This window comes from Malaclemys terrapin, chromosome 4 (assembly GCF_027887155.1).
Source record: "Malaclemys terrapin pileata isolate rMalTer1 chromosome 4, rMalTer1.hap1, whole genome shotgun sequence".
In the NCBI taxonomy this organism is placed as follows: Eukaryota; Metazoa; Chordata; order Testudines; family Emydidae; genus Malaclemys; species Malaclemys terrapin.
In genome coordinates, this window is record NC_071508.1 from 15,168,668 (window position 1) to 15,195,647 (window position 26,980).

General features: G+C 42.1%; 1 protein-coding gene and 1 non-coding gene across 2 annotated transcripts; both read left to right on the plus strand.

Annotated features, from left to right (window-relative positions):
- The first annotated feature begins 6,062 nt into the window (after positions 1 to 6,062).
- Positions 6,063 to 6,134, plus strand: TRNAW-CCA (transfer RNA tryptophan (anticodon CCA)). Its single transcript has one exon. It is a non-coding gene; the product is annotated as a tRNA-Trp (tRNA).
- Positions 6,135 to 7,239: 1,105 nt separating this feature from the next.
- Positions 7,240 to 25,041, plus strand: LEMD1 (LEM domain containing 1). Its single transcript, XM_054027127.1, is given in 8 exon segments — positions 7,240 to 7,281; positions 14,173 to 14,344; positions 14,669 to 14,794; positions 17,771 to 17,844; positions 18,675 to 18,762; positions 19,712 to 19,806; positions 21,563 to 21,651; positions 23,498 to 25,041. Coding segments are annotated over 8 exon segments (933 nt in total). The 3' UTR covers positions 23,745 to 25,041.
- The last annotated feature ends 1,939 nt before the right edge of the window (positions 25,042 to 26,980 follow it).

Here is a 26,980-nt window from a genome sequence, read left to right on the forward strand (position 1 = left end):
AGATACTTTGAAAACTCCCTGGGCATGATTCTCCATTGTCTTGTATCTTCTTTAACCATTTATTTTGTGCAAAGCAGGTGTAAAACGCCAGCAGTGACATAAAGGCCTGATCCAAAGCCCACTGAATTATGTTGGCCTTTGGATCAGCCCTTCTGTGAGTGGAGAATTCCAGTCAGGTAGCATTTGACAGCCATTTTGGATGCTTCAACGGTTATTTTTTGCTCTGCGTTAGTACAGCACCTAGCACAATGGGGGCCTGGTCTATGACTGGGGCTTTTAGGCATTACTGCAACACAAATAATAAATAATAAATAGGGCTGTCAATTAATCGCAGTTAACTCACGCGATTAAGTCCAAAATATTAATCGCAATTAAAAAAATGTATCGCTACTAATTGCACTTGTAATCGCACTGTTAAACAATAGAATACCAATTGAAATTTATTCAGTATTTTTTGGAAGTTTTTCTACATTTTCAAATGTATTGATTTCAATTACAACACAGAATACAATGTGCTCACTTTCTATTATTATTTTTATTACAAATATTTGCACTGTAAAAATGATAAAGAAATTGTATTTTTCATTTTGCCTCATACAAGTACTGTAGTGCAATCTCTTTTTTGTGAAAGTTGCAGGAGGCCGCACCCCAAACCTCTGTCCCCTCCCAGAGCCAGTACCCCAAACCTCCTCCTGCACACCAACCCCCTAGCCCAGCCCTGACCTCCTCTCAGATCCAGCACCCTGTACCCCCTCCTGAACCCCCACACTCTGCCTCAGCCCAGAGCCCCGTCCTGCACCCAAACTCCCTCCTAGAGCTTGCACCCCTCGTCCCCTCCTGCACCCCAATTCCCTGCCCCAGACTCAGCCCAGAGCCCCCACCTACACTGCAAACCCCTCAGCCCCAGGCCAGAGCCCACATCCCCTCCTGAACCCCAACCTCCTGATCCAGCCCAGTGAAAGTGAGTGAGGGTGGGGATGGAATGAGTGGGGCAGGGCTTCAGGGAAGGGGCGGGGTAGATCCCGGGTTGCCCTTAAATTCAAAAAGTGATCTTGAGTGTAAAAAGTTGAAGAACACTGCTTTAGAGCCTACAAGTCCACTCAGTCCTACTTCTTGTTCATCCAATCGCTAAGACAAACAAGTTTGTTTACATTTATGGGACATAATGCTGCCCGCTTCTTATTTACAACGTCACCTGAAAGTGAGAACAGGCATTTGCATGGCACTTCTGTAGCCACCATTTGCAAGATATTTACATGCCAGATATGCTAAACATTTGCATGCCCCTTCGTGCTTCAACCATCCTTCCAGAGGACATGCTTCCATGCTGATGACGCTCATTAAAAAAAAAATGTGTTAATTAAATTTGTGACTGAACTCTTTGGGAGAGAACTGTATGTCTCCTGCTCTGTTTAACCCGCATTTTGCCATATATTTCAGGTTATAGCAATCTCAGATGATGACCTAAGTTCCCTCTAAGCTGCGTGGCCGCGCAGAAGCCTATTGAGTGCTGCACAGGCGCTCAGGCTGCAGCAGGGAGAGATGCCTCTCTCCCAGCCCCGGACCTGCCGCGGCCAGGGGAGAGATGCCCCTCCACCGGCCCCAACCCAGCCCTGTCCCAGATCTGCCGCGGTCCGGGGAGAGATGCCCCTCCACCGGCCCCAACCCAGCCCTGTCCCGGACCTGCCGCGGCCCGGGGAGAGATGCCCCTCCACCGGCCCCAACCCAGCCCTGTCCCGGACCTGCCGCGGCCCGGGGAGAGATGCCCCTCCACCGGCCCCAACCCAGCCCTGTCCCGGACCTGCCGCGGCCCGGGGAGAGATGCCCCTCCACCGGCCCCAACCCAGCCCTGTCCCGGACCTGCTGCGGCTGGGGAAGAGGCACCTATCCTGCAACCCCAGCCCCGAAGCTGCTGCCTCTCCCCCCCAGCCGAGGTGCTGCTGCAGGGAGAGAGAGATGGGGGGAGTCCTCTCTCTCCACTGTAGCCCCGGGGCAGCCTGCACCACAAACTGCTCATCCTCAGCCCCACCCCAGAACCTGCACCTCCAGCCAGAGCCCTTGACCCCCCCGGCACCCAACCCTCTGCGCCAGCCCTGAGCCCCCTCCCTCACTGTGAACCCCTCATCCCTGGCTCCACCCCAGAGCCCTCACCCCAACCCTCTGCCTCAGCCCTGAGCCCCCTCCCATACTCCAAACCCCTCGACCCCATTCCCGCCACATGAAATTTGTTATGTGCACCAATATGGAGGTGACGAGTTAAAAATAAGAAGAGCTAAAAATAGTGTAGCAGGACTTGTACAAGACAAATAAGGATCCTGTCAAGTGTCACTCGTTTCAAAGAATAAAAATATCTAGATCCCAAAGCAGGTCAGTATCATCATCCCCATTTTACAGATGGGGAAACTGAGGCACAGAGCAAGTAAAGTGACTTGCCCAAGGTCCCTCAGCGGGCCAGTGGCAGAACCAGGACTAAAACGCAAGTCTCCTGCGTGCCAGTTTGTTGCACCATCCAGTAGTCCGTTCTGCTTCTCTCTATAGGCACGGGTCCAGCAAAAACTAGCCACCTAGTAAAGGTAGGTCTTTAAAGGCTGAGTAAATTGTACAAGAAACTTTGGTGATGTGAGAAGAACTTGGGGATGGCCTATAAAAGATGAATCTTAGTGCAGGCTCCACTGTACAGTGCACTGGTGACCTGATCTGAATCCTATCCAAGTCAATGGAAAGATTCCCACTGAAACAGCCCTGAAATTGGAACAATTTATATAGTGGGGGTGCTGAGAGCCATCGAACCAAACTACAAACCCTGTATATAATGGAAACCACTTCAAGCCAGGGGGTGCAGCAGCACCCCCCGCACCCCTACTTCCAGCATCTATGGCCCTGACAACTGGAAAGGTAGATCATTCTGCGGACATATACAGAAGCAAACAGTCAATACAGGAAGCTACGACAGAGATGTTGAGAAATTGCCTTTGAAAAATAAGGTTGAAACGAGAAAGACAATTGATTTGTTATGGATGGGGCTTGGATCTGGATTTGCCTGGAGCTTGGTGTTCAAGGCCCATGGGTTAGGTTAGGGTTCAACAGCACTGAAATATCACAACTTCTCCCTCAAGGGGGGGGGAGGGATAGCTCAGTGGTTTGAGCATTGGCCTGCTAAACCCAGGGTTGTGAGTTCAATCCTTGAGGGGGCCACTTGGGAATCTGGGGCAAAATCAGTACTTGGCCCTGCTAGTGAAGGCAGGGGGCTGGACTCAATGACCTTTCAAGGTCCCTTTCAGTTCTAGGAGATGGGATATCTCCATTAATTTAACTGCTTGGGCAGGAGTGTGGCCTGAAATGGTGTAAATGTCAGAAGATCAGTGAGATTTCTGTCACCTTGCAACTTGCAAAAATAGGTCCTTTCTGCCTGGGATCTATCCCAGAACCACCCACACATGGATTTGGATCGGGGGACTTTCATCCAACCCACCCTGCAAATGCTGGGGCGTCTGGGGTCTGGTCTTTCTTTTGTACCACCCAGAGCTCCTCCAGGAATGACGCAGCCATTCTGTTTAGTTTTAAATCAGCAGCAAGATGCGCCCAGCTTAAAAATAACTGTTTTGACAGTATTGATATAAATATGTGAATGGCTTGTTCTGCTATTTTCCTTTCGCATTCTTCATTGCCTGATTCTGTGTGGGCTGAAGACAGGCTGAAAGACAGGGTGAGACGGTGCCACCTATAGGACATTCCTCAGTTCCAGTCTGGGTAGGTTTCAGACAGCTGTCAGGAATCACTTTTTGTTCTTGTACCCCTCATTATTTCAACCAGACCAGACAATGTAACACCTCCCACTCTCTACAGCAGCCAGCCTCATCAACAAACTACATGAGATGACAGGCTTACATTTAAAGTGGGGTTTGAATTTACTGATCGGAAGATGTAGCTCGAGGGGGAATAATATTTGCAGGAATGTCAAACTGAGAAAAGTGGAATGAGTGAGATACTCATACATATAGTACAATCCTGCATTAGAAAGAAGAAAGAGATGGACATTATGAAAAGGGAAATCAGATTAACTGATAAAAGAGTCCAACATGTAAGATCACTGATCTCACATACACTTATGTAACTCTGGACCAACTCCGTTGAAGGTAATAGAGTTACTCTAGGTGTACAAGAATGTAACTGTAAGCAGAACTGGGCCCAAGGTTGCTTCACCAAGAAGCATAAAATCTAAAGCCCCAATCCTGCAAACAATTATGCATGTGCAATGGGACTAGTCACTTGGATAAAGTTAAGCATGTACATAAGGACTTGTAGGGATCAGCAGTAAACATTGTAGCCAAATCCAATTCCAGCAGTGACTAGTGATTTTGGGTGCCTCTTTTTGTGGGTGCCCAACTTGAGGAACTGTAATTTTCAGAGCTCAGTGCTTTCTGCAGATCAGACCCTTATCAGGTATCTCAAGTTGGGCTCCCAAAATCGCTAACCTTTTTTGAAAATATTGTCCTACACCTGGTGGTGTTTGCAGGATTTGGCTCAAAATAGACAGCATAAGTAACTAAATAGTAACAGGATAGACAAATATAAGTGCAAAGTTACTTATCAAGTAATGCAAAAAGGAATTGGAAAGTGTCATGGTAAAAGCAGCAGTAAGCTCCAACACTTGCTGTTATAATAATATTTTACAGAGTAGCTTTTATGATGAATGAGCCCAAAGCACTTTATAAACTATATATACATTGCCCCACTGAAATGCAGCCACCTCTGAGGTGGGAGGCAGCAGCGTGGTGAACTGGCCAACTGTGAGAGGTGAGAGAAAACGTTGGCCAAGGACTGCTTATGACAGATTTGAGTGCGTTGGACAATTTTCTGGAATGTATCATCTCACCCTGAGCTTGAACTCAGGTAGCTAATCTTCAATTGAGAGTTCCATAAGGCAATGTCACAAATCTGGGGCCCAATTCTGCCAGCTCTTAACACACTGAACTCTTATTAATTCCACATCGGAACAGATTGCAGGATCAGACTGCTGGAGCCTTCTGTTTTGAATCAATGGAAATTTTGTCTGAGTAAGAACTGAAGGATGGGGACCTCGGGGCAGCGACCTTCTTACATGTCTTACTATGGAGCTATATAAATAAGTAGTATCGGCTTTGGCACATGTTTCCACACTCCCCATTGTAACTCCTTTATCACTCCCTGGGGGGAAATGCAGGGAAGGATGACATTAAAGAAACATGCAGTGCACACACCCAGTGATTAGGGGCCTCCATACATGGCACATTTCAGTGCATGGACTGGTCCAAAACCAGAGAATTAAATAATACATAACAATGACATAGTAATGTAAATAATAAAATAAATATTCATAAATACAATATGATAGTGATTAAAATAATATGTAATAATAAATATTAATTATGATAATGTATAAGGGGATTAAAATGCTAAAGTACAGGAGTGATTTAAGTATTACAGAATACTAAATGCAACAATAATAATAGTTAATATTAAACCCAGAGATTTCAGCTTGAGCTGAGAACTGATGTCTGAGAAAACTCAGTGCACCTAATACAGCTCCAACCCTGGCTGGGCATGTCCTGTCCCTTTATGTCTGAGGTTGCATGGGAATGGTATAGTCCTGCGGAGTAAGAGAGGCAGATCCTCTCCCGGGGTTGTCGGTGGTATGGCTCTATGGGCGAGTGGTAGCGCCCGCTGACCCCCCCCGCGGCACCCGGTCACGGAGTTGGTACCGCCCACATGGGCGTGGCCGGGCGGTGGTTGGCTGCGAGGCGCCCCGGCGGGCAGTTTGAAGGCGGCTGGGTGGGCGCCGGCCCGGCCGTGGGAGGATGAGGGCGGGGAGCTATCGCCGTCTCCTTCAGCGTCATTCGGGGAGACCGAGGTGAGCGCCACCACGAGAGCGCGCAGCAGCCTGCGGGGTGGCCGGGAGAGCGAGAGGCTCCGGTGTGGGGTTGGGAAGCGCCTGGGGCAGAGTACGCATGCGCTAAGGGAGAGTGACGGGGCGGCCTCAGACGCACAGCCTCTTCAAGCGCCGCTCCAGCCCGCACTGACGGGACCTCGTGGCGCAACGGTAGCGCGTCTGACTCCAGATCAGAAGGCTGCGTGTTCGAATCACGTCGGGGTCAGGGTGCCCCTGCCTGCAGGGGGATTTATTTTACACCTTTAACAAAATAGAGGAGGGGTGGGGGGCGTTTGCTCTAGTGTAGTGCGATGGGGGGAGGCGATCCCCAAACATAAACACAGGTAGTGTTAGAGAGGGTTCTGCGGGTCCCCCAGTAATCATAACTGGGAAGGGTGGGAGTATCTGTAATCAAACAGAAGGAGATGGTGCATGGCAGGGGTGCCCCTAAAAGTAAAATGGAGGAAGATGGGGAATCCCCCAAGCTAGGAATAGTGCATGGGGGTGCAATTAGAGACAGTGGGGGAACAGCATGGGGTTTCCCCCAAAGCAGAGGGAGATAATGGGAAGGATAAGGATTCCCCAAATTAAAACAAAGGGCAGTTGGGAGGCAGGGTTGCAGGGTAGAGCTCTGGGCAGGAGTCACCCCAGGGAGCATTTTTTTGTATCCTTCCATTCATAGGGCTTGTCTATACTGCAGTGGCCCAGCTGCAGATTTTCAGTGTAGATGCTACCTAGGCCTGTTGTGGGAGGGATTCTCCCTCTGCAGAGGTAATCCACCTCCCCAAGAGGCAGCAGCTAGGTCGCGGTCAGAATTCTTCCCTCCCCCTAGCACTGTTTACATGGGGGAGAGGGAATAGGTTCGTTTAACAACCCTGCTTCACACCCCTGTGTGATGTATCAGGGGGTAGCCGGGTTAGTCTGTATCTACAAAAACAACAAGGAGTCTGGTGGCACCTTAAAGACTAACAGATTTATTTGGGCATAAGCTTTCGTGGGTGAAAACCTCACTTCTTCAGATGCATAGAGTGAATGCATCTGAAGAAGTGAGGTTGCATCTGAAGAGGTGAGGTTTTCACCCACGAAAGCTTATGCCCAAATAAATCTGTTAGTCTTTAAGGTGCCACCAGACTCCTTGTTGTTTCTGTGTGATGTAGTTAAGCCAACTCAATTTTCTAGTGTAGACCAGGCCACAGAGATGTAGGGCTGGAAGGCACCTCCTCAGGCAATCTGCTACTTCATCCTGTTGCAGCTGGACCCCTCTCTTGTTCGCTGTTGCACTCCTGCTTAGCTCCCGGGGAGGAGTGTATGTTCCTGTCCTTTGGATGCTGATGCTTAGCTGCTTGTGACTTCCCCTGAGTGAGGATGATAGAGTGAGTTTTATGCCTTCCTCTTCCTTTTAAAAACACTATGTACATGACACAGTTCTGGCATATATTCCTACGGCAGTCTTCTTTAGTCTCCGCAAAATCCACTTGAAAAGAGGGATCATTATAGATGTAAATCCTAGACAAGTACTTATGATTATTGGTTAAACACTGCGCTTGTGCAGCATTTCTTATAATTCACAGTTGTGTTAAGATGCAAACTACATAAGCAAAGTAAACTGACACTACTGGGTTAAAATTACATGGGGGTGGGGGGTGAGCCTCATTTGCCTATATAAATTACACCAAAGATTAAATTGCAATAAACAGTGTTTGATTTATTTTTCTCCTTTTTTCTCTTTAATTGAATTCTACTAGTTAGTTTCACTCTGGTTATCATGCAGAAATTTATGGCTACAGTGCTTAAGTTACAAACAATTAGAGGATGTTTATATCCCAACAAAGCTGTTTTACTAACACTTAAAAGTCAGGAGGAGGTAGGGTGGGTATAAAGTGTTTGTTTTTTTTGTTTTTTGTTTTTGTTTTTTTAAAACAAACAAACAAAAACCAAACCTCCACAAATCTAAATGTGGGGCCTGATAACATCAACTACCAATAAATCTAGCCAACTTAAAAAAAAAACAACAAAAACAAATCTGAGGTTGTTTTCAACTATTGCACCTGCCTCTGAGTTCCTCTGCCAATGCGTACAGCTTCACAACCACACTTTCTGATTTCTAAAATTCTGTTCTCTTTGCTGTATGAAATACCCTCATAAATATAACGGAGGACTATAATTGGGGAAACCGAGAAAATCTCTACATAGAGTGCTGCTGTCAGATGCATAAAGCAAACATTCTCAGTGTTGAGAAGGATATTTTGCTCTCATCTTTCAGTTTATAGGATTCTTAGGTGTTTCTCGTAAGGACAGTGGGGGAAAAACACATCAAAAAGTTGATAGTGAGTCTCTAACTGCTTTTGACAATGTTGAAAATGTTATCCATTCTTCTCAATGTACTGAGCATAGTCTCATGTGATCATGAGATGCTAAGCAATTGCAGCTACCATTTGCTTCAGTGGGAGCTGTGAGTACTCAGCATCTCTCCAGAACAGTAACCTTTGAGAAAGGTAAACAAAACAAATGCACCAGTAACTACTAGATCATTAAAAAGTTCTATGACATGACACAGTTAAGCCGCTTTTTGGAAAGTCATTCAATCAGTAGTTGCCTGGAACAAACAATTGCTAACCCAATTTTTGGAACTAATTTTACCTAATAATGCCCTTTTTTAATTTAGTCATGATGACATTGCAGTGTCATGGTAGCTTGGAAAGTGACATATGCACTTGGTTACTCAAACTATTTTGGATTGGGAAGCAACAGATGGCCTTATAAAAGTGTTGTCTATTTCACAATAGAAAAAGCTTTTGAGTGCTCTTGGATTCTAACCCTTTAAACCTTCATTTCAAGAGGTTTTATTTTGTACACCTGAATTTCCTTTAACCTTGGTCTTTAGTGCTCTACTGTTCAGTTAAATGTTCAGTCTCTTTTCCTTAGATGGCTTTTGTTATGACTAGATTGTTCACCAAATCTCGCTGTAACCAAAAGTTGTTTTGAGCTTATCTGTTTCCTCAATTTCTATTTATTTAGAAAAATAATTTCTGACTAAAAAGAGCTGAAGCTGAATTTCCCGTTTAATCCAGTGTACTGTCCTCCTTGATGGTTTTTAAATTAAGAGAAAGTTGATGGACAAAACCAATAATTCCAAAAGCCTTGATTAAGAGTCCTCTGAATGAAAGATACTATATTAAAATCATTCATATGACTACAAGATCTAGAATTAAGTCTAAACCTAGCTTTTGTGGGGCTGAATGTCATATATCCTTGCCGCATTGACTCTGATAACCAAATATACGGACTTGATTTTGTGTTTTAGTTGCATGTTGGGGGTTGCAGAGGGTCCCTCCGCAACCCCCAACATGCAACTGAAACACAAAATCAAGTGTCACGGGGAAACTTGAGGCAGGTGAATAGCATCTCTTCAAATGGATGATCTAGTAAAGAGTTGTATGTTTATGCATAAAAATGACTGAAAAACAGCACTTTCCGTTTTCTGCTGCTAGTTAACTGTTGAGGTCTTTCTGGAAATAGGCTTTGGCAGATAGCCATTTGAAATGCTGTTCATTCAGTTTCTGACTCCTTTGTTAAAATAATGTATTTGTAGATTAAGTGAATGTGTACGCTCACCCTTTTCAGGTTGCACTTGTATTTAAATGGAATGTGGCTTCCATGGAACCGAACTGAACACAATTAAGATAATTGTTAGTCATGTTTTAATCCTAAATGCGAGATATGTCACTGAAGGCTCCCAGCTCTTGTTTCCTTGTAACACTTTCTTTCTTTGAAACATGTGGCATTCTAAGGGAATCCTATTTTTACTTATGCCTTTAGTGAAAGGTGCATAGTATAATACAAAGCTAGATAAAGGATTTTAAATGTGTACCCCAGTGCTAGCAGAATAATTTTCCTATAACAGGCAGAGGGGGGTGTTTCTTGCTTTAAACTAGCTGAAACATGCCAGGTACTTAGTAAATACTAATTTCTAGCTTTGTTATTCTAGGGTCCAAGGACAGATTGTTATGAGGCCTGTCTGTGGTAGGGAATAAACATCTGAAGAAATATTGTTTAATATTAGCCACCTCCAGTGAGCTTGGTTAATACAATGACTGAGCGAATATCGGAACTTTAAAATGGCTCTCTAACTATTTGCTGCCCTAATGTTTTAAAATGAACAGGAACACAGAACTCTAATAACGTCATTCTTAAAATACCTATTAGCCGGTGACTTCTAGGTGCATCATAGTGTGCAGGCATGTTCCCTACAGTCTGACCAGATTTTTGTCTTGTCCTAAGCCTTTCAAGCGATGGCTTCTCCCCCCCCCTCCCCCCCCCCCAATTCTCTGGGAAGACTTCTTCTACAGTGTAGTTGATCTCCTCTATAGGAAGTTTTCATTAACATTGTCTCATTCAGCTATACATATTTAGTGCTCTTAATCTTGCCTCATAAATAAATCACTCCAGACTCATTATTTTTGTTGCTCTTCTGAATTATCTTTTGTCTTAGTAATTAATATACAGTATCCTTTAGTCAAGGACTGTAACTAATCCCTTCTACTACTGAGGTGTCCAGAAGTGAATGCAGTTTTCTAGTCATGCTCTCAACTGAGTGGGATAGACAGAGTATCTCTTTCCTTTTCCATAGCGTGATGCCTCTACGACCCCCAAAACACTAGCATTTCTGCTGCTCTGTCCGTGTACTATAGCTCCTAGAACTTTGTAGACATCACAGATGTTCTTTTGAAGTATCACTTCCATAAATATCTATCACGGATTAGCTTTCCCCATACGTATTTATTTGCCTTCTGCCATAATAGATTGGCTTTTCTTCTTCCCAGCAAAATTCCTCCCTGTAATGAACCTGCAGTGAAGTCACAATCTGGTTTGATACCAGTCTATTACCATGGAAATTAATGATGTCACAAATAAGTCACTAGAGTCTTTATTCTGGGCACGAAGAGCAGGGGCATTGGGCTTTTAGAAAGAGGAAGTCCTTTTTAACATCTGTAGCTGTTTTAATTACAGAGTCAGAATTTCATAAGATCATGTGAGGGGGTAAGTGAATTTGTTTGGAATATCAGAACAATCTCCAAGACTGTTTCTAACCTGGCATAAGAGGGATCTGTAATTCCCATCAGTAGAGCTGTCCCAGTGGAGAGTGACTGATTGTAATTTTGACCAGGGTAGATTCAGCCTTAGGAAATGAGACACCCTCATTTTAAATTGAAATGGGTCTTTTTGGAGATACCTTCTTTTTTTAACCCCCTTCCCCCCCCCCCCCCACCAAAAAAAAGGCTGATGAATTTTGAGGCACAAATACGTCGTGAAACAGTGACATAAAATATCTAGACTTAGTTCTTGTAAAATCATGTACTTTGTAGTAAAAATGTGTAGATCATTTAGAAAATTTCTTTTTCACTACAGAGTAATTAAGGCTTGAGTTGACTTTGTATCCTGGGCTTCAGCCAAGAAATAAGAGACTTGTTAAACTATGCTTAAATATAGTTGGTTGACTGGCTCCCTGCATGGAAAAAAATGAGTGCAAGGTGTCTGAGATGACCCATTAGGGTCTTTGTTCTAGAATTTTCATTAGACACTTGTAGGTACAATTAATCTAATTTTTAAAACCTCTTCGAGATCAAATGTGTTCTTTAATAAAAAGATCTATGGTGGGGCCAAGTGTTAGGTGTTCAGCTCCCATTGGAAATCAGCAGTTGGATGCCTAACTCCCTTATGCTGCTTTGAAAATCCCAGTCTAAATATAGAATTCTAGAACTAGACAGAAGGTCTGCTCTTAATGTTACTGAGGCCTGATTTAAACACAAAGTTTAATCCATTAGCTACCGGTGTGATGTTAAACTGGGGCAATTTTGTGTCAATTTAGACCTAGTTTTGTCAGTTGAGCTTGGACCTGTACATTTTAACTAAGTGCTCACAGTGGGGTTTGTACTGGTTTAACCAAATCTGTTTTTAAACTGGTGCAACTTGTGTGCAGACAAGCTCTGGGTAAAACTCTGCTACAATCTTTGAGTATGGTTTTTTTAGATGTTTTGTTTACTATTAAAATAAAAATTCTGTTGAGGTGACAGGGTTTTGAATTAGCTAGTGTTACAAGATAAAAGTCTACAAACCTGGCTAATGAAGGTTTTTTTTGTAATTAGACAGTGACAAATCACTAGCAGAGTGTCAGTTTAAGGTTGGCTTTGATCATATTGTAATATGTAATTATATTGCAGTAATCTGCAATCTCTGGTAAATGATGGGTAGAAGTGAGTGATCCTGGACAACGTATCGTTAAGTTCAAGTCTCAAATCATAAATAAGCAGAGTGAGAACTTGAATTGATGTCTAACTATTTTCCCGTGATGCAAAGCATTACGGTTTGGTTGATTGTTTTAAGCCGTTTGGTAAACAAGTGTAGAATTTATGTATTTGGAATAACCTAATTCTAATGCATTGTCAACTAATCTTGAGATTAAAAACTGGACTGTCTGCTCCAAACTGAAAACTGTTTGAGGACTGTTTTTCTGTCTTGCAGAGCATCTCATATGCTGATGACAGTCAATAAATAATAAAGGCATATGAAAGTGCACCACCGATGTCTGTTCTATCAACAATATGTGGACTTGTCTGCCAGTGTTTCCTGTACTGCTTCTAAGACTTCATTCTGACATTTATGGGTAGATTGAAAAAATCAAGTGCTCGGATAATAGCGTTCTGCTTATATAAAACATCACCCTTCTATAGCACCTTCCATGTGCGAATCCCCTAGGGCTTTGCAAACATTAATGAATTAAACCTCACAACATCCCTGTGAGGCATTAGACCGATGGAGAGATGGACACAGAAGCCAAGCAAATAGAATGAAACCACTTTAATTAGATCTTCTCCAGTTGTTCTGTCAAGGTAGAGTGGGTCCCAGACACAATCTGAAAAGTTGCATAGACTGGCTGGCTCCTAAGCCTTTTCTTCCCACTAAAGGGAAGGGGAAGCGAGTGAAAGAGGCGTGGCTTTAGGCAATGCTTTTGCCCCTTTAAAATAGCTGGATCTCTACAGACTCTCTTCCAATCAGAAAGGCACCTGTTATAATTCAAACCAGGGCACAAGAGACCAAGGCGTGGAAGAGCAGCTGTTGCATGCAGTCATGCACAGTATTTTTGTGCTAGAAATGATTCATTTAGTCTGGTTAATATATATGGAAATGTGCTATGGGAATGTCAGTCTGGTACTTGAAAATAACCTATCTTATTAATATAACCCAGACAAAGCATAGCTTTGACTTGCAGATCTTATAGGCTTTCCCTTCGGTCATATAGGCATGGGCAATCTGCCTCTTAGCTCTAGAAGCTTTACTGAAGACTATTAAATCTACATACATACATACAACTTGAATAGAGTGGCAGGCCTGAAAGGGACACTTCTCCATCACTACAAACATAAACTGAATAATGATACAATATTTTTAGGTTGCTGCAGAGACAGCCAGCAAAAGGAAAGCAAGTTAACAAAACCATATTTCTAGAGCATTCATGACAGACAAAGCAGTGAAGAAGGCAGGATCGGGAGGTTGGGGGAGAGGGAAAGAGGAGAAATGGTTCCCAAACTCTTGATACTGCAAACATCTGAACTATAAAGGGATACTCAAAGTACTTTTCTAAACATGTTGCATATAGGGCTAGGGATTTAGTAATTATTGGTCTCTCTCTATACACGCACGCACAAAAGGTCTCTTTACCTCATTTCCGGAAGCCTCCTCTGAAATTTGAGCATACCATCTCTTGTTCCACTTAGCTGTAATTGTCAATTAAATATAATTTGTTACCTATAATTTGCAACCTAACTTTGTATGAAAGCTCTAAATCTGTAGATACTGAAATCTGTGATGGAATAGTGAGGCACTTGGAAACCATTCCAACAGTGGCAGGAAACCCGAATATAACTATTCCAGTTTATTAATCACTTCTATATATTTAGATAAAACAGGATTTGCAGAGCAACAGGATAAATGCTTAAAGATGCCTTTGTACTGTAAAGTTTCAGAGTAACAGCCGTGTTAGTCTGTATCCGCAAAAAGAAGAACAGGAGTACTTGTGGCACCTTAGAGACTAACAAATTTATTAGAGCATAAGCTTTCATGGACTACATCCGAAGAAGTGGGCTGTAGTCCACGAAAGCTTATGCTCTAATAAATTTGTTAGTCTCTAAGGTGCCACAAGTACTCCTGTTCTTCTTTGTACTGTACTTAGCTTTCATGGTGAATTCTCATATCTTATTCCAAAGATTCTGCTGTTGGAAAAGATGGCCCAGGTTACTGTTGGTGTGATGTTAGAAAAGCAAGAACAAGAAAACCGAGATCAAGACACAACAGATGAAATCAGCATTAAACTACTGAGTGACAACGAATTGCAGGAAAAACTTCTCATGTACGGTGCCGAGCCTGGACCAATACTACGTATGCTTCAAATTAATTATGGTTCTGATTGGGAACAGATGGGGAAGTAGAATCTAATCTAAAGTGTCTTTAAAGTGAGAAATTGGGTCTCAACCCAACTCAAAAACGTAAGACAAAAAACAAAGGCCTGAGTTTTCAAAAGAGCTCCGCTCCCATTTAAGCACCTAAATGATGTGCTTAGCACTTGTTCTCAACTGGAGTTGCTGGATCCTGAGCTCATTGTAAAATCCCTGAAATTTAGGACCAGATTTTCAAACAATAAAACTGTTTGCACAGCAAACCAATTGTTATTAATCCCCTTGTATTCTGAACTGCTTATTTTAGCTTCTACAAGGACTCTTTATGAGAATAAACTACTGCAGTTGGTGAATCCACGTCCACAAGGATTATGTGGCAAGCCAAAGGAAAGTGGAGGTCTTGATCGGAGCTCAGAGAGTGAGGAAGAAAAAGGTATAGTAGTAAACTTTTTGGATGCAGAAATTAAGGGTCAGTTTATCCATCTTAATACTTTGTATGTTTGAGAACATTTAGTATTACCATGTGAGATTTTTCTGTGTTGCCTAGGAACCTATTTTCCATTAATTTCAATGGGAGTTAGGCCTATCTGCATCTTTGAGCGCTTCAAAAATCTGGCCTTAAGTGATTTAGGAGCTCAAATCGCATTGACACTCAATGGGACTCATGCTTCTAAGGCCTGGTTTACACTAGAAAATTAGGTAATCATAATTACATCACGCTGGAATATGAAAAATCCATACCCCTGACCAGTGCAGTAAAGCCGACCTAAATCCCTGGGTAGATAGCTAATCCACCTGTCTGAAATTATTTTAAATGTTACTGATAAACAAAAGTATCTCAATGGTGACTTTTTAGGAAGGAAAGTAATCTTGCTGCAATAGTTCTGTGAGTCTTTGCAGCCGAACTCCAGAGCAATTTCTTAGGTCAAATCCCATTTGTCCCTTCCATATTGTGCTCCTCATAGAATCATGGGGTGAAATCTTGGTCCGATTGAAGTCAGTGGGGGATTTGTCATTGACTTTAGTGGGGCCTGGATTTCACCTATTGTTCTTACTTTCGTGTGGTTTAATGGGTTTGTGGTCTGAAACTGTTTTATCACCTCTTGCTGTCTTCCACTCCACCAGTCCCCATCTTGCAATTCATTATCAAGTGTGCCCCCTCCATACTGTTTGGTATGATTTTATTTTTTAAACCAAAACTATAATGGCACATGGTTTATTCAGTGTCAGTAGAGTTGTAGGCTGACTCTGCTCTGAGATGGAAAACTAAAAATGCTATAAAACACAGATTCAGCAGCAAATGTCCCTGGGTGCTGTAAAAAAAAAAAAAAAAATTCAGATCTGGGCCATGTAACCCAAATAAACCACGCACACTGCAGGACTTGCATGTATTACACAAATAGAAAATAAGTTGCCTTGGCTTTTGGATGGCATCTTCAATCTCCTCTCATGCTGAAAACACTGGGACTGGTCAGTTTGAAGAGGAGAGAAATAAGGAGACACAGTCAAGGCGTACAGAACAAGAGTTTTGAGAAGGTAAATTAGGGACATAGAATTATTTGTATTGGAGAGAGGCCTAGGAACCCTAGTCATGGACCGGAACCCCATTGTGCTAGGCTCTAGACAAACACAGAACAAATGAATGCAACTGAATGGTTATCGATATTCATTTCATTAAAGGAAACACTTGTTAGCTGTGCATCATGTAAACCTTTGTAACTCAGTGTCACAAGATATTGAGTCTGAGGGCAAGTCTGTGCTGCAAAATTAAGTTGACCTAAGTTACATCGACATGCAGCCACTGCAGTAATTGAATCTGTTTTACACGTCCATTCTATGCTCCTTGTGTCAGTGGTGCGCATCCTTATCAGGAGCACTTGCACCAATTTAACTGCCAGTATGGGGCATTGTGGGACAGTTGCTGAAAGGCAGCAACTGTCAATGTAAGCAACACAGTGTCTACACTGACACTGCGTCAACCTGACTATTGACCTAAGTTCTACATCTCTCGTGGAGGTGGAGTTAAGTAGGTGTAGTGGGCGAGTTAAGTCGGTGGGAACTAAATTTTTACTGTTGATGCTTTCAGAGTTAAGGCGAGGTAAGCTGCCTTACATTGACCTAACTCTGTAGCATAGACCAGGCCTGAGATCTTAGCTAGATTTTTATAAAAAGGGACTATTATTATTACACTAATACCTCTTTACAGTACTCTGAGTGGCAAATCCGCAGTTGGTGTAAACAATCATAATGCTTATTGAGGATTTGCTTCTGACATTGTAAAGGGCCTTAAATTGGCCCCTAACTTGGTATAACTTAGAGTCAGGTCCTATATGGAAAATGAGAACATCCACTGTTAAATGAGACGTTTAGAAGTCTGAAGAGATGTAAACTGGCTTATGTCCTGAAACATGCCGATCTGTGTGGGAATTAGGAAGCAATTTATTCTATAGGCAGGTTGTTCTGTGACTGCCTGCCACAGGGTTCCCTGAAACATCTGGCACTGACCGCTGTCTGACATGCTATTGAACCTGATGGGCCTGTGGTCTGATCTGGCATGCTAACTCCTCTGTGAATATCAAGGAAATTGGAAATCTCTTCAGAGGAAAAAACGAATGTAGGGTTTTCTCTTGGCAGAAGTGTAACGTTCAGTAGCTCAATCCTGAAGATCTTTTTGGGGAGCTGCATAGAACTGAAAACCAAGCTTTGCTTTTTTTTTAATCGCTCATAAGCCTTCTTTTAAGTTCCCATCAAGGAGATAGCCAAGCTTCTCATTTATTTTACAGGCTGTAAGGAATTGCTAACTTTTTAAAGCAATTAGTTTGGTGGGGCAATTTCTGTTGCTTTTGAAAAAAGGAGTTCCAAAATCCTGAGCGGATTAGAAGTGTTTTGAAAAATACTAAACCAACAGCTGCACGTCGGACTAATCTGACAGCATAGCAGCTGTCCTAACAAAAACATAGCTAGCTCAAACAAGCCTTCTTTTTCTATTGAGTGAAAATAATTTAAAGGAAAAAACACTTTCCTGGTTCTGTTGCATCATGCTATGGAATGGATAAGGAATTGTTTACTCGTTAGTTTTCCGGACGTGATTGTCAATATATGAATACTGTTCTGACACCTCTCCTACCCCTTTACCCCTGAAGACTTTAATCTAATCCTCTGTTAGGTAGACCGCTGGCATTTGGGCACATTGCCTCTTTGCAACTTCTCATCTATGTATTTGTATGTTGCCCATCACCATTGCATCTAGGTGAAAGCACAGGAGAATAATTAAGCAAAGCAGTTTCTAAAGATGGCCATCCTATAGCTCTTGTTCTGAAGTGTTGACTCAGGCAACAAGGCATAGATACTCCAGCATAATTTACTCTTTTAAGGGCCTCACTTATTAGTTTTTCCGCTCCTTATTCAGAGACCAGTACTGAAGTAGTCCTTGAAACAAAAGACTTCAAAGTGACAGCAGCTTGTGCCACTGGCTACAGTAAAGTAAGTAACCTACTAATGCATGAATATTTTATGTAGCTGCTGCTACATGCAGGAAATTTCAAGTTAATAGAACCTGATGTTCTTTGTATTAAGCTCTTGACAAATGCAGCAATTACCTTCAATCAGTTAATTATAGTATGCTTCTATGGCATAACTTCTACCATACAGCCCAAGGAAATCTACTGTGAAACAGTCAGCTCGGGTGTTTAAGAATATGCCAAGTTGATTTCCTGATATACAAAGTGCCCAAGTAATTATAAATGCCGACTTAAAATTAACTATTAAATATTGATTCAATTACCAGTGTTTCAGCATGTTAAATAACATTTAAGCTTAGATTTTAAAGGGATACAAAGTAAGGTGACCATTGTAAGTGGTGTGAAAACCAGTTCCTACAAATCTTAAGACCAGACACATCCCATTTATCTAAAGTTTTTATAGGGAAATGCTATTATCCCCATCTTACATTATAGATGGGGAACTGAGGCGCAGAGAGAAACTAAGTGACTTGCCCAAGGCTGCACAGGGAGTTTGTGGCAAGGCATGTAATTTAACTCGAGACTCCGGAGTCCCAGCTACTGCTCTAACCATTGGACAAGCCTTCCTCAAGTTTCTTCATATTTTACAGAAAAAAAATTCCAAATTACAACAATTGGCTTCAGATGTTGCCCTGCAGCATTTGAGGAAAGCTTAAGTGATAAATACCATACTAAGATGTGGTGGCTCCATCTATGTAAAATAAACAGTTCAATATTGTGCCATTCGAAAAATATGGACCTTTAATTAAGATCACGGTCAGTAAAAGTATTGTGGATTTCTTTTTCTTACAGGCTCCACACACTGAATTTTCAGAACGCCACAAGAAACTCCTAGCACCTGATGCAGATTACAGTCTTGCCAAGATCGTGGCAGAGGAAAGTACCTACCCTCCCAATATTTTAATTTATGGTTACGTTGGTGCTCCTAACAATTCACAAATTTTATGCATGAACTTGCATGAGAAAAAGCTTCTCATTAGGCATGCTGTAGTGCAGCTGAACGTTCCTTCACTGCTTCTTACTTCACCTACCGCTAACTTTTCAGCAATAGTTATTGGTGATCGGGGTTGACCTATAACATCAGCTTTGGCTTATTTGCATCTTAAAATTAAAATTAATGGAGATATCCCATCTCCTAGAACTGGAAGGGACCTTGAAAGGTCATCGAGTCCAGCCCCCTGCCTTCACTAGCAGGACCAAGTACTGATTTTGCCCCAGATCCCCAAGTGGCCCCCTCAAGGATTGAACTCTCAACCTTGGGTTTAGAGTAGGCCAATGCTCAAACCCACTGAGCTATCCCTCCCCCCAAGCTAGCACTTGTTCATATAGAAAAGCCTTATTGTTCAAATTACATACTAGAAATAGTCACGAGAATAATTCCCTTGTGAAATTACTGGCCCATGTCAATGAAGGTCTTCCATTAACTGTCAAATGGGCCATATTATAGACATCTACATTGGGCCTTTAAAAAATAAGTAGCAATGGAATATCAGCTTGCCTTAACAACAGTTTCTGCTCTATCTTGAGGACTACTTTACATGTCTGATGTGTGAAGCACAGATGATTCCAGGTTCTTGGTTACATTGTTTTTTGTTTGTTTATTTAAATCAGCGATGCACAATAAATGAAGGTGTAGACTTATTGTCACAGATGGAAAAATCACTAGTAGTCATTTTTTGGATAAGCGCAGGTTAACTGCAAGAGAATAGTCTCTTGTGCACAGTATTCTTGACCTTGATACAGCAGCTTTGACCAGGAGAGTATTCAATTATGCATAGATTGTTTACCCTTCCAATTAATGAATGCCTGTCTTGGATATTAACAGCTAGAGCAAATATTGCCAGAGGATAAGTTGCCAGCACGTCGGCCACAAGGACAGAAGAGGTCAGGTGACAGCAGTCCCCAGGCTACTCGTAGGACAAAGGTACTCTGGCATCAATTAACTTATAATAAACTGGCTTTTTTCCAGAAAATCTTCCAAAAGTGCTATCCACAAAACTGTCCCAGAGCAAATAGTAAAGCAAAATGGTGCACATGATGGATCGCTGAATAACATTTAGCTACCTAATGCACTATCCATTCACTTCAAAACTCCTTTCCTTGGTCTTGCATTTGATCCCTAATACAAATCTTCCCTTACCCTAATTTAAGACAAAGTAGCACTACCTCAAAGGTGGACTCTTAAAACAAGTAAAATGCACACACAATTGCATGCCTCCTTTTAAAGAATAGAAAATAATCGCAGAATGATGCTTCTTTGCATTTATAAATCAGCAAGAGATGAACTTGAAACTGTATGATGTATACTTAACAACTTTATGCAAGATTTCAGTGCAGGAGAGTTGAATTTGTTTTAGGCCCCGGTCCTGTAAAGTCTTATAAAAGAGCACGAAGTTAAGCACACGCCTACATCTTTGCCAGATTGGGGCACTAGATTGTGATGTCTTTAAAGGGAGGATAGCCAGAAGCTGGGACTGGACAATCAGATGGATTACTTGATAATTGTGTCTGAAGCATCTGCACTGGCCACTGTCAAAGACAAGATACTGGGCTAGATGGACCCTTGCTCTGCCCCAGTGTGGCTGTCCTTATGTTTGTACAGCAACCAGCACAGTGGGTCTCAGCTCCTGATGAAGGCCTTTGGATGCTATGATAACATAAATGTTGATATATCACTGTTTATCTTTTTCATTCTGAGGGCTTTAGACCAGACCTATTGTGTGCTTCAGCCCATAAACCTAGCTTATCCATAAAAATAATTGTTGACTCACAGTTGAACACTTTTTGTTGGTATCCGTGAATATATCAGTCAGCCTTCCAACAACCTAAACAGGGTCCATTTGGAGTAGTGCCATTGCAATCTTTTGAACAGATTCAGTCTTGAATTTCATATTTGCCCTAAATGCACTAAGTGTTACAGCTCAAAAAAGCTTAAAATCCATCATTTCCCCCTCCCCCATTATTCCATTTCTTTCTTACCTGAACCACTTTTTTTTTTAATTGCAGTGGGTGGTTTTTGTTGAACTTGTTTATATGGGCCATTGAATTCGTGGATTTAGATCATATGTCCAGATACAAAGTACTTCTTATTGTGGAATGTTGATTTATTTACTTAAAGTAAGCTGTAATCACTTGCTTCTTTGGCAGGGTAAGATCATGCTGGACAAGAGCACAATGACTTATCGAACACCAGCTAATACTCCACAGGCCTCAATATTTGTTAAACAGAGTAGACTGCAGGCAACTAATCTATTTTTTTTTAAACTTAATTTCCTGGGTGGCTGTAAATCCTTCACAAGGTGTCTTTTCTGGTCACAATAGAGGAAATATCCACTTTAAACAAAGTTATTTGAAGGCTGCTTCCACTCACTGAATTGCTTCTTATTAGAAAACAAAGAATTTGGTTATTATGTTTCTGGCACAACTCTCCTTCCGGCTTTTGTGATCACAGCTAATGTTCCAGGCTAGCACTGGGCACATGATTGCCCTTTCCCATTCATCTTGTTTTTGGTCATTGTAAATCCACCAAGATGAATCCTCACTCCAAAAAAGTTAACTATGATATTCTTACTCTCTTAATTATCCACAACTTGTTCAGGGGCTTCAGCAGTTGGGAGTAAAGGATCCTGTGTACAGTCTATTTACTAAATCTCCCACTATAAACTTTCTTCTCTTGTCAGGCAGCTGACACAACGGGTTGCTCAGTTGGCAAAGATGATGGTCAAGGTGAAACATGGTTTCCTGATCCCCGGTCTCCCATAGGAATAAGGTAATGCTCTTCAGCCATTCACATTTGATACAATTGCACTACTTATCAATAGCCTCTCTTCCTTCCTATTCCCTTGGCAGTTGAAAAGCTGAGACTCCACCAGGGTCTTCCATGGATGGTAAGGTCTCTGGTCAAAAATGTTGGTAGGCAGCACTGAGGTGAGGTAGGAAAGAACTACAGAAAGCTCATGACATACACAGCCGCTTCTTAGAATGTATATTCTCTTCAGCTGTCAAGTCTTTCCATAATGTGTTGGGGAGGAGAGGGGGGGCATTAGCCAGGGGAATGCAGAAGTTGCAAGTTACTATATTTAAGTTCTTGGGTGACCCAGCCAATGGGCCTTAAATTGGGGAGATCTTTTACCTGAGAAGAGTCTAATCTCCATGGCGCAGTGGATCTTTTTCTCTGAGTGCCATTGAGTACCATTTATCAGCCCTTGTGATATGGCCGCTCTTCACCTAGGAATTAGACACAGACCTGCTAACTCATTTCACATAAGCTACCAAGCAGCTTAAAGATGGTGATGATGTTTAGTCCCCTGGGGCTGACTTGAGCCATTGATGTAGAGGTGAGAGAGGAAGGATTACTGGTTAAATCACTGGACTTGGGACTTGGGAGATCTGGGTTCAGTTCTGAGCTATGCCACAGACCTTGAACAAGTCAGTTAATCTCTGTGCCTTATCCATAAAACAGGGAGGAGGATAACCCTTGTCTGTTTAGACTGTAAGCTCTTCAGGGACAGAGTTTCTCTCATGTGTATGTACAGTGCCTAGTACAATGGGGTTCCAATCTTGCTTGGGAATACTAGGTGCTACATAAAATACAATAATTAGTAGTACAGAGACTCCATATTGAACCACTGGGCCATTCACTAGCGTCCACTCTCCCCTGTTCTGAGTTTCATAGGAGAGAAAACACTGACCCCAAATGGACTAGAACAAGAGATGTGCACTGTTCTAATGCACAAAAAAAGCTGGTGTCTCTTGTCCTTTTTTCAGTAGCCAATATCTACTTGATGAGACATGAGCTTTGATAAAAGGCTGTGTTCCTGGAGTGCTTTGAAGTGGCAACTAGAGGTACTGCCAATCAGTGTCACAATAAAAATGAACAGCTTAATTTTTTTAATCTGGGGGGCGGCATACAGATTCTAAACACCGGTCGTCTTTGTTTCAAAAATTCACTACTCAGTCACTGAAACTAGTGTAGAGGCTTTTAGCTGTTTCTCTCTTTTAGGTATGAGCTTCCTTTGCAGCTCTGCAAAAAAGCTACTTTCTAATTCTTTAGAGCTTCTCCTAGACAAGAACTCGTTTCCTCCTGCTGCCTTAGAAGGCCTTGCGGAGGAGCGCTTATCTTGCAGTGCAGCTCATTAAACAAAAGGAGTCCTGACCTGTGAATTTTGTTTCTGTTGGCTACCAACCAGAATGCAGTGTTTCCCAATACCACTTTACCGTCACTGTTAACACAACAAATAGTGACCATATGGCAAAAGCCCATCTGGGAATGTATTCCTTCCAGTTCTATATTAAGGAAGGGCATGCTAGTCCATGCTGTGTTAAAATGAACTTCCTGGCTGCGATGGGTGCCCAGCCTGAGTTTAAAGCAATCCTTGGCTGTCCCCATATACGCAGTTCACAAAAACTACCTATTGTTATGTTTAATCTCAAAGGATCTTGTTTGATCATATGGAGGTTTGCTTCAGCTTTGGCTATATTTTAGTTTGTCTTGATCACAAGAAGCCTGATCCCTGGTGCTATATTTCTCTGAGCCTGTGTGCTTAAGTTTGAAAGGTAATGGTGGATGTCTTAAACTTTAAAAGTTGTCTTAAACTTTACCATCCTTTTCACAGTCCTGCTAGGAGAAGATCAGTGAGAGAGAGTGACCCATCAACACAGAATATTGTGGAGAAATCCAAGGTGGAAAAGGAGAATCTTGAGGCAGCAGCATTAGAGCGGGAGGAGGCCCGTCGAGGAATCATACCGATGCCCATAAGGATTGCTATACTCGCTATCTTTGTTTTCATACTCTTTGTGTATGTAACTATGGAGACCAACCCAGACAATCCATTCACAAACTTCATCACAGGAAGAGGATAGTAGTGCTGTCCTGACACCCAGCTAGGGAGCATTTAGGAGTGACTACAAAACAAAGCAAACACCTTTTTTGCTCCCTACTTACATGTGAACAAGCTCTTGAGATCATGAATTAAAAGACCAACAGAGGAAAAATATTAGTCACTGAGTTTTCTTTGTCAAATATTCATTATATAGAGAGGCTCATAAGTCTTGGAGACCCAACTTGCTTCACAATTTATCACCTCACCTTGAGCGGGGGAGAAACAGACATGTATCTCATGATCAGATTCATCAGTTCATCCACTCGGAAGGGGTTTGCATTTTTCTAAACTACCAGTGGCTGATCATTGTCTTTCCACAAAATGAATGCTCTTTTATTGAACTGTTTCTCCCTTGTATTGGAGAAGCACTAGCTCGAGACCTAGAAAACAAATTGCACACCTCTGACAAGCCATGTAACAGCCAGCATGGTACCACAGACAATGAGGAGCAAGTCTCAGGTTCCCCCTGGAGTGCCTTCTTGTTTCTTAACTATGACAGGAAATTTGCTTTCTTCTGCACTCCTCCGATTCTGGATGGTATCAAAAGTGGATACTGTGGTTGTCAGCACATTTCTGAGGCAATGTGTTTCCTCCTGTTTTAAAGTTGAACTGTCTTTTGTTTTTTTTAAATACAGATAAGATCCTAAATCACTCAAGTTACGATGCTGTAAAAATTAAGATGCTTTAAAACAGTAAAGGAAAATAATTTCTTTTTACCTGCCAGGACCAAGTTGAGAGCATTTAATGTCCGCAGCTCTTATAGGAAAAACACAGAACTCTGAACTTAGGGCTTGACCCTAACACATCACCAAAGCCTTATGAAATGTGTTTAATTTTAAGTCTACTCATGTAGTCAATTAACGGCATAAGATATTGAATGGTCTCTTCTAATTCTTAAAGGCATTTCATTTAGCCTAAGATATCAGCAAATCACTTTACGACTGTGTCTGATGCCCTCACCTAAAATCTTGGATAACGTTTCAATGTGAGGTAATGGATTATCTCTTTCCTAAACAGATAACTAGTAACAAGGAGAAAGGGCTTGACTCCTACAATTGTTGTGTATAATTCTACTGCCTCAGAAAATTCTGCCACTGTATTCTGAGTTGCATGTTCTAAAATGCTAGCTGCTTTGAAAAAAGCCATCTTTCAATATAGTAAATGCAAGGAAAGCTGGAAGGTGCTATTTTTGCATGGTTTTGTATTTACATGAAACACTTAACTGTTTCAGATTGTTGTGTAAGTACCAAGTTATTTTAAGTGCAATTGCTACAATGTTTAAATAAAGAGCCTTGTGATATGAAGTCAGTTTCCCTCCTCAAATCCCCACCTTGTGATTTCAGCCTTTGACAGCAGGGGCACATAAGCAGCGATCTAGCCGTCACTCATTTCTCGTCTCTAAATCTTGTGTTGTATTTTCCAGCTGAAATTGGTTGCTTAGGTCTGGTTATTTAGGATGGAGAATGGGAGATGTAGTTTGTACACCCTATTCTATAAGGGTTTTAAATCTTCCTCTGAAGCAGCTAGTATTCTGCTTTTTGGCATATCTGCCTCAATGGACCACTGTTCTGAGCTAGTATGGCAACTTTTGTGTTCCCAAAATCTGTCTTAGTTGTAAAATATATTGCCTCTGATAGAACTGGTTTGGCCTAAGCAACTAGCTTTAAATTTTGTCCTCTTACATTCAGAAAGTTTGGTGCTTTTTATGTGATGAAAAGAGCTAGGTATTATAGTCTCCCTTTTTCCTGCAGATTCTGAGAAACTTTCTCTTGCCTCTACAGATACTTTCAAAACTTACCTTGGTTTTGAGATAAGTTCTGAATACGGGGTAATGCAGTACAGGGCTTGTCTACATGAACACTGAGTTTGTGGCAAACTGGGGTGTGAATCTAGTTCACACTAGGCTGCTGTGCACTGACTGTCCATGTGCACTTTTCTGAAGCACACAAACAGTTCAATGCGCTTTAATCTACTCCTGTTTCAGTCTGCACCCTAGCTTATCGTGAACTCTCTTGTAGACAAGCCCACAAGTGCTTTGAAGAGAACCTGTCATTTTCCCAGCATCTAGATGTGATCTGAGACCACACCAACCTATGTGCTGGATTTACATGATAGTCTTCATGGAAATACAAAGGATGTTGCACTGGAGAGAGTTGTATGTTGAATGGGTAGTTCACATGAACATCAAATTTTTGTTACTTTTGTCTGCAAGTTCTTTTAAAGCCTGTTCCTCTCCATTACCAGCAGATCAATAAAGTTTATAATGCACTAGGAAGAAGCAATATTAACCAGACTTCCTGTCTCTTGGCATTAGCTGCTTAACACCATGGAACATGTTGTGGGGCCCGTCCGTGCGCTTCCCCCACTGGGTTAATGCAAAGAAGCTAGTGAATTTACTCTTGTCTGTCATCTAAACCAGTGGTTCTCAACCTGCGGGCTGCTTGTGGCCCAATCAGCACACAGCTGTGGCCCATGTGACATCCTCCGGGCCATACAGCTACTATATATATTGTGTGGATGCAGCCCACGTAACACACCGAGAGCTGCATATACAGCCCACAATGGTAAATAGGTTGAGAACCACTGCTCTGGACATTAGTGCTTCTTGCTTCTCCTGCTGCCATCTACTCATGAGAAAAATGTTAGCATGCAATGCCCTCTCCCTCACTAGGTGATATTTCTTGATCTAGGTCCTGCAAGGGCAAGTATATATCGGTGGGTATTTATTTCTTAATTTTTGGTTTGCTGGGCTACTATGTTCGGTGCTGTACATTCTAAGTGAAGATACCGGGGGGGTGGGGAGGCTGAATTTGATTTATTTCAACAAATGCAGAAAACTGGCTTGCTGGATCGGCTGAAAATGCCTAGTATTCAATTTTTCCCCTAACCTATAGCTATATCTGCTTCCCTGTAATTGATTGACCGACTTTAAGAAAGCATGTAATGGATTGAAAGCTTAGTTAATCCTTGTCAATATTTTATTCTGTTTTTTTTTTAATCCTTCTCACCTTGGAATGGAGCAAAACAAGCAGCTTCCTCAACCTCCAGAGAAGTTGTTTGTGCCAGCTGTTACCCATCTCCACTGAGCTAGACAAGGCAGCAGTTACCTTGCCAAAGTGATATAGGAAGCAATGCTTCTATACCCCAGGGAGCTAACTTAGCACGTATTGTGCTTGTTCATTTTACAGAACAGATCAGCAAAACAAACACACGAAC